The following is an 8,331-nucleotide window of genomic DNA, read 5'->3' on the forward strand; positions in this document are numbered from 1 at the left end:
TTCTTCCACAGGGCATGGCCTTCTCCACGCAGATGTCACACACTGGAGGCCTCGTGGCTCACATAAAGGGTGGCAGGCTAGCTCTGGGGTCAAGCAGGAGCAGCCTAGCTCTCCATCAGCTCTGGACCTTTGTGTTGCCACTTGCTGTTTTTCCTGGTCATGGAGACACTGTCCATACTCAGACACCATACCTGCCAGTGGTGCCTCTGCAGTGCCCCTGGTCATTAAGTTGCACACTGTTTGGGCCCTGTCCTGAGACCTCTACTGGTGCCCCATGCTGGCTATAGACTGAGTCCTCTGTTGATGTCCTGTGCTGACCATGGACTGAGTCCTCTACTGATTCCCTGTGCAAGGATCAGACCTGGTCCTTGCAAGATGAGAGGCTTTCCTTTCTTCCCAGCTCACAGGCCAGGCAGACCTGGCTGATTCTCCATGTCCTCCCTGCCCCCACCCTCAGAGTCCTTTAAACCATGGGTTTAAAATTAGTCCCTCAGAAACAATCTAGATGCTCCACTACAGATGAGTGGATCCATAAATTGTGGTACCTATATACAATGGAATATTACGTAGCCATTAGAAAGAACAAAATAACAGCATTCGCAAGGAAATGGATGGAGCTAGAACAAATCATGTTGAGTGAAATAAGCCAAGATCAGAGAGACAAATGGCACATGGTCTCCCTGATATGCAGAGGTTAAAGTCAAAGTGCAACAAGATATGACCAAGTAAACAGGACTCAACAAAGGACCTCTTCTTAATTTGTCATATTGTTTTTAGGTGACTCTGTGTTCTTATTTTTTTAACTTAAATTTTATTTTATTTTATTTGAGAACATACTGTACAGAGGGGTTACAATTACATTGGCAGGATAATGCATACATTTCTTACCAAGCATTGCAGCCTCCTCCTTTGTTTACCCTTCACCTCCCTCTGTGTTCTTGACCCTACATATGGTACATACATGTGCATTTATGAGGGAAATTAGGAGGAGGGCACAGAATCAGAGGGAAATGGGTGAAGAAACACAACAGAGGGACCCATCAGTTGCACAGTTGGACACTGATGAAAGTGAACTAAGCAACTCAAGGGCAGTGATGGAGGGAATGAGAGAAAGAGGGAACAGCTTAAAATAAGCAAAAGGAAAGAAATGTACATATCACCCAATGTGGTAGAAATAGTTGTATTGTTAAAGTTTGTAGAGTTCACAAGCTTTATAGACCATGATAGTGACAATTCGTCTTGTGAAGGTTAGAATGTGTGACTTTGGATAAGTATCACTATCCCACAATATTGTGAAATGTATGTAATCACTTAATCTCCATAAAGAATTTTTTTAAATAGTCTCTCAGAATGTCCCAAACATTCAGGAGTGGGTTTGGAGGCAGCCTGGGCAAATCCAGACTCCACAGGTTATGTGAATGATTCCAGAAGGCTGAGGTGTCAGGCAGCTGTGGGGACCGGGAAGGCAGAGAGCTGGGGGTATCCTCAGGAAGAGCTAGAGTACACTGAGCACAGGGAGCATAGGGAGGCTGCAGTCTCTAAGAGAATCCCTACGAGAATCCCACCCCACCTCAAGTGACTGTGAAGGTTCAGAGATGAGGACAGATGTACAGCCAGGCACCGGGGTCAGCTTTATCAATCAGGAGGAAATGCCCAGCTTCAGCCCTCACCAGGCACCAGCTGTGAACTGAGCCCATTACAAAGAGAGGGCAAACCCTGGTTGAGGCAATAGTGCATGGAGTCAGAACACAGGAGGGAGGTGTGTTGGAGATGAAGATCTTGTACCTTATTTGTGCAGAACTGGGGATTGTGTAGCAACACTGGGGGCTGTGGTAGAGCAAATGCCCTTCACCCTCCCCTTGTCATCTTTGTTGATGTCACTGGGGACCCATAGTGACGTCACAATCATCCCACAGCTCTCTTCAAGGCTCAAGGGACACCCAAGCCCAGTGGCTACCACTGGGCTCTGGCCTGGGCCTGGTGGCTGTGTTCTGGTCAGGGGCAGGTCCATTGTTTCTCCCTCTCAGGTGATTTTCAAGAACATGGCGGCTTACCAGAGCCTGGAATTCATCCAGGACAAGAAGGATCAGGAGCACCCTGCACCCACAATCCATGCCATCATCGCCCAGTCCAACAAAGTGTCGTCCTGTGTGGTCACCACCTGTCTTGGGAACCGGAGCATGAAGGCCCCAGACAGGGCCCGCATAATTGAGCACTGGATCAAAGTGGCCAAGGTATGTGTCAGGCCTGTGTCTGTGAATGGCAGACACTGAAGGGCAGAGACTGAGGCCAGGGACCCTCAGACACCCCAGCTCCCTGCTTCTTGGCTGCCTGTGGCCCGCTCCCTCCTCCCCTCTCCATTCCCCATGGAGGGGAGTGACTGCCCGGGGTGGGACACACAATCCACTGGGGAAGGTTAAACCCTGCTCTGGTCACACATGGGCCCAGTGGTGTCCTGCCTGACCCCAGCATCCATCTCAGGAGTAGCAGCTCCATCCCGGGTGAAGGCAGGCCCGGGGGGAGCTCCCCCGGGGCTCACACAGTTCTCCTTCCAGCACTGTGAAACCCTGAAGAACTTGTCCTCCCTCCACGCCATCATCTCTGCTCTGCAGAGCAAAGCCATCCAGCGCCTAAAGAAGACGTGGAAAGAGGTCTCCAGGTGGGCAGGCTTCTGTCCCCATGAGTGCACGGGGTGCGGGGGCTGGCACTGTCCCTCACTGCCGCACACCCTGACTCCCTTCTGATGGAGCCACTGGGGAGGTTTTCACAATCTCATGCTGTAGTGACAGAAATCTGACCAGATGAAAGCCACACAGTTCTCCTGGTGGTAATGGTGCTTGTTCCTTGTGTTGCCAATTGAAATGCCCATTCTGCACCCGTGCAAACCAAGGGCTCAGTGCAATTGGGCAAACCTCTAGGCCAGGCCCTTGGAGTCCTGATTAGGGCAGAAAGTGCAGAGTCTTGTCATTGACAAACCTTGCCCTTATGCCCTTGTGTGCCCATGTGCAGGGACAGCTTTTACGAATTTGAGAGGCTGTCAAAGAACGTTTCTCCTGGATCAAACCACGCCCTGCACAGAGAACTGCTGCCCCAGGTAGGGGAGCATGGGAAGCGAGGAGGGGAGGCAGCTGGGACTGGCAGTGCCTGCTGGAGGGGTGGGGACACTTCCAGTCCAGGGTCTGGGGAGGAAGGGCAGATGGGGTGGTGGGGGCAATGTGAAGGGAGAGCATGGCCAAGAGATGGATGCTGTGCGCATGGTCAGTGTGGACACAGCCCAGGAGGAAGCCTCAGACACTGCTTCTCCAGGCAGGGATTCCTGCCAGGACGTGGCCCTGGCGGGGCTCTGGAGATGTGAAGCATTGGAGGAGGCCTTGAGGCCACCTGGAGACAGTCTCCAAGGAGGAGAGGGGTTGCCAGGGATCTCAGAGCCCCTGTCTCTCTCCCCTTGTGATTCAACTGAGAAAAGAACTCTGGCGCACACAGAGCGTGTAAGGAGAGAGGCCTGGTCACTGTCCAGATAGGGGCTGGAGGCCTTGGGCATCGGCAGGGCCTCGCAGACATCAGTGTGTCTGTTTTTCCATTTGACAAATGGAGGTATGGTAAACTGGATGCTGACCTGAGGGGAGGGGAGATCACAGGCCAGGGGAGAAAAGAACTGTGTGAGAGCTCTGAGCAGGCCTTTCCGCAGGCCACACCCACACAGTGGCCCAGAGGCACTGAGTGCTCCCTGGCCCCATGCTTGTCCCCACTGTGCAGATGAGGAGCAGGCAGAGAGGCCAGGCCAGCATGAAGCATCCCCTCCCACCCCCAAGGAGCACTGGAATGTGGAGCTGATGTAAAACTCCTATGATGGGTGGCAGAGGTGTTGGCCCTGACCAGTAAAGGGGGTGGGGATGTTCCTGAGCCCAATTAGGGCACTGTCAGAGCCAAGGTGTGGGGAGAAAGACTTCTACTCCATCCACACTCCTGCCAGGGGCTCTTCCACATTTGCTGGCCTAGGATCAAGTGCACGGGAAGGCAGAGGGCAGAGGAGGAGACGATGGGAGACGCTCCCCAAGGCCATGGTGACTCTGTAGAAGCCAGATGGCCAGGACTCTCCCGACCTGCTCTGTTTCCAGATTCACTGAAAAGACTGAGACTGAGCCCCATGGCTCCCTGTCTGACCATCTGCTGTGCTCCTAGAGCCAGGGCCTGCAGAGGGGATGAGGTAGGGGCTGGGCGGGGCGGGCAGATCTCCAGGCCCTCCCACATGCCAGCCTGAGGCTCAGCAGAGGACAATGAGTGTTGAGGGAGCAGGAGGGCTGCTGTTTACAGAAGTGGACAAAGGTCTCCAGCCCTCTGGGTAGGCAGCTCTGCAGGGCCCTGGACCAGGCTGAGAAGCCCCGAGTTCACAGGTTCTGGGCTGTCCCCCATCACCTGATCTCACATGGATTCCTCCAGGGCACCGTCCCCTACCTGGGCACCTTCCTGGCTGAACTGGAGAAGGTGAACAAGGAGATGCCAGACATCCAGTGTGTGAGTGTGCCTGGGCTCTGGGTCTGGGTTGTGGTATTTGAAGGGAGAAGCCTTGGGGACCCCCTGAGCTGAATCTTTCCTGAGAGCCTCACCCAGAGTGCCAACTGTACACCTACCCTGCCGTGTGAGGCTAGCAGCTTCCTCCTGGCAGAGCAGCAGGTGAGGCCGGTCCACCACAGCGTGACTGTGGGCATGAGTGTGGAGCTCCGTCCCCAGTCAGGCCGCACATGCGCCCAGGGCCTTCTCACCAGGGCTCAGTCTGGGATGTCCTCAAGGAGCGTTGGGCTCAAGGCTTCTGAGGCTTTGTGGCCTGTCCTGGATGGGAAAGCCTGCCCTGGCATGGGCTGGATGTCTCCTTGTCACTTGGTGGGCTCCCTTCGTGGTGCAGGCAGAGATTCTCTGGGCCTGGCCAGGTCCCCTCATGGTGGAAGGGTCGCTTTCTAACTGTCTTGGCTTTGGTCTTTTAGGGGAGAATCAACATGGAGAAGATGAGGAAGGTGAGCCGAGGCCTCCCTCACCCATCAGGGGGGTGGTGAGGAGCAGATGGGCTGTCCAGTCAGCTCCGTGTTTACTTTAATGCATGGGGATGATGGGCAGAGGGACATGGACTGGCCCCGGGTGCCGTGGGCCTCAGCTGGGTCTCAGAGAGCTCATGGAGGTGCGGCTTCTTGCCATGGAGGGTTCTGAGTGCACAGGACAGCACCAGTGAACCGCGGGACCCAGCTGTTGGCCCTGCCCCTCAGGCCGCTCACCATCCCGTCCTTTCTTTGGCTCAGCAATTCCAGATTATTTCTGAAATCGAGCGCCTGCAGGCTTCGTGCAACACCGTCAACATCAAGCCTGATGAGCGCTTTCAGGCCTGGTTCGAGGGCCTGCCCCGGCTCAGCGAGGCTGAGAGGTGAGGCGGGCAGAGTGGTTGGGGCATGGAGAAGGGCGTGGACCTGGAGTTGGACTCTGAAGACAGACACATGCCCCCGGATTGGTGTCACTTGGTGTCAATTGGTTGCCACTTGGGCTGCGGTTTCCTGGCAAGGCCCTGGGTTAGAGGAAGAGCGTGGGTGCTGGTGTAGTGTTCACTGTTTTGTCCCCCATGGCTTAGCTACCGCCTGGCCTGTGAACTGGAGCCCCCATCCCGCTCCGTTAAGAAGGGCAAGAGCACCAAGCGCAAGAGTGGGAATTCCAAAGGCGTGAGGAAGTAAGTGTCTGTGTGGGGAAGGGCGGGGGAAGGTATAACGGAGGGGGTGGGTTGGGGGTCCAGAGGTAGCTTCTGATCTGGGGGAATGGGAGCCAGCAGGTTCCTAGCCCACCTCCAACCAACCAGCCTCGTAAGGAGAGTGACCTCAGGTCTCTGGGCTTCAGCCTGTTGATATGGGGTCAAATTGGATATGGAGAAGTGATCAAAAGCAAGATCTGAGCCTCAACCACAGAGCATACTCGGGGTCGGGCTGTGATGTTTTCTTGGGGGACTCCTGAAGTAATCTAGCCTCTCCATCCAGCCGCCAGGCTTCCAACCCAGGGGCCAGCGCCCTCAGAAGCTCCCAGTCCCCCGAAGGCAAGACTTGTGCGGAGACCACGGATGTTTGAGTATTTGGACCAAAAAAAAAAATCCAGTAAAATTGTTGTTTGCCATGACTTTATATTGATTTGGCACAAATAGCAATTGCTTGCCTTAAATAAAATAGTATTGCAATTATACCATAGTCTGTTTCTTAATGTCTTCTAGAATACACAACTCTATGCTCTCTATTCATGATAATAAATCAGGAGGTGCTAGAAATTCACACCCTTCATCAGACCCGATTGTCAACCACACACAGACTACAAAATGGGGATTCGAATCCCCATAGCCTGTGGAAGCATGGCCTACACTTGCTGGGGAGTTTGAGTACCAGCCCAGCTTGGGATGTGTGCACCGTCTCCCTCTCTTCAGGGCTCCTTGTCCAGGGAAAACCCTGTGTCGTTGATAGGAAACTATTTCCAACACCTCCAGGGAGAAGGGACTGTTGAGTATGGACATGCCAGGGTCTGACGGCTGAAGGGGAAGCGGGGCGGGGGGAGCTATGGAAAGGAACAGATTTCCTAAGACAATGCTATGAAAGGAACTGAATGAGATGATAGGAGAAAGAGAATAAAATTAAGTAATGACATCATTGACAAGTGCAACCTGTGAGTGACAACCCCTGAGGAAAAATTGCAAATGAACACTGTGGCCCATGAGTTGAAACATTCACTAAAGAAACACCGCGGTTGACTAGAGAAACACCGCAGCTGACTAGCACCCCTTAGAAATGACGTCAGTCACTATGCTGAAAAGTGCACCACAGAGACTCCAGGGCCTGTTGGACCAAAAGGTTCAAACAGGACATTCCTGGGAAGTCTCAAATTACTGAAGCTGAACCCAAGGTGGAGAAAACCAAGAGGAACATAGAAGAACACTGAGGGCCATTAGAGAAATTGCCAGGAGCTAGTGGCTCACACCTGTCATCCTAACTACTCAGGAGGCTGAGATCTGAGGACCACCAGCCCAGGCAGGAAAGACTCTGAAATGCTTGACTCCAAAAACATACTCACAAAAGCCAGAATTAGAGGTTTAGCTCAAGTAGTAGAGCACTAGACAAGCAAAAAAACTCAAGGACAATGCCCAAGCCCTGAGTTCAAGCCCCAGGACCAGAAAAAAAAACAAAAAATAAAATAAAATAAAATAAAAACACATTATGGAACTCTCTGAGAAGAAATGAAACAAAGTATTGAAGAGTCATACCCTATCACATGACTCAAATATTTCCCCAATCTCAGCACAAAAATGGACATAAATTCAAAAGGCACAAGGGAACCAATCAGGTTCAATCTCATGAAAGCTAACAAAATTATTGATCTCATAGAGAACTCTGTGCACCCTGTTGCAGTTCCCAGGTGAAGATTTAAATATAGCTGGAGAAAATGGCAGACCAATCTCTACTGGGCTATGATCAGGTTTCTCTGTAGTAGCTCTGCAGGCTAGGAGAGAAGTTCAAAGTACTGAAATGAACCAGCAGGCCAGGTGCCAGTGGCTTATGCCTGTAATCCTAGCTTCTCAAGAAGCTGAGCTCTGAAGATTCCAGTGCCCAGGCAGGAAAGCCAGTGAGTCTAAGAATCTCCAATTAGTGGGGCAGGGAAGGGATAGTAGAAGAAAAATTAGTGGGTAACATGCTTGGCAAGAAATATACTCATTACCTTACTAATGTAATTGTAACCTCTATGTACAACATCTTTACAATTTTAAAAAAAAATCTCCAATGAGGCAGCAAAAGGTTGAAAGTGGATCTGTGGCTCAAGTTGGAGAGTGCTAGCCTTGAGCAAAAACAAAAAAAATCTCACAGACAGTACTCAGGCCCTGAGATCAAGTCTCACTCAATATGTTCTCCTCCCATGATTGCCTCTTTCCTACTCTGGTTAGTGAACAGACATGCCAAAACTATCTTCTGTAGCTGCCCAGGTTGTGGTATGTATCAGGTGGTGAGCTTATTAGGATGTTGGTTCTGTACCACATTACCTACCAATCCAGACGTGAGTGACCTTCCTGACACCTTTCCCCAGGTAATGCCCTGTGAATTGACGTGCCTAGTTCCAGACGAGTGTCTCAATGAATGAAGATACTTCTATTCATAAGATTCTCCAAGACCAAGGAAGGACAGAGGGACAAATCTGCATGTCTGGATGGTCTTTGTCATTCTTTCCTTTCTCCCACAGCTATTGAGTATGAGAGTAGCTCTCACTACCACGACTTGAACTTATTACCTGATGCTTTCACTTGATGATTGGCTGGTGCTCTACCAA

At 51.8% G+C, this 8,331-nt stretch overlaps 1 protein-coding gene across 1 annotated transcript; it reads left to right on the forward strand.

The window, feature by feature from the left end:
* Nucleotides 1–1,926: 1,926 nt before the first annotated feature.
* On the forward strand, nt 1,927–6,210 carry LOC138814881 (ral guanine nucleotide dissociation stimulator-like). The gene is made up of 8 exons (XM_070003973.1): nt 1,927–2,234; nt 2,556–2,659; nt 3,010–3,094; nt 4,441–4,515; nt 4,983–5,012; nt 5,292–5,413; nt 5,615–5,710; nt 6,012–6,210. The coding sequence occupies exons 1-8, from the start codon at nt 2,043–2,045 to the stop codon at nt 6,097–6,099; spliced, it is 792 nt and encodes a 263-aa protein (XP_069860074.1). The 5' UTR covers nt 1,927–2,042; the 3' UTR covers nt 6,100–6,210.
* The last annotated feature ends 2,121 nt before the right edge of the window (nt 6,211–8,331 follow it).

This window comes from Dipodomys merriami, unplaced genomic scaffold (assembly GCF_024711535.1).
Source record: "Dipodomys merriami isolate MVZ:Mamm:240054 unplaced genomic scaffold, mDipMer1.0.p SCAF_62, whole genome shotgun sequence".
Lineage (NCBI taxonomy): Eukaryota > Metazoa > Chordata > Mammalia > Rodentia > Heteromyidae > Dipodomys > Dipodomys merriami.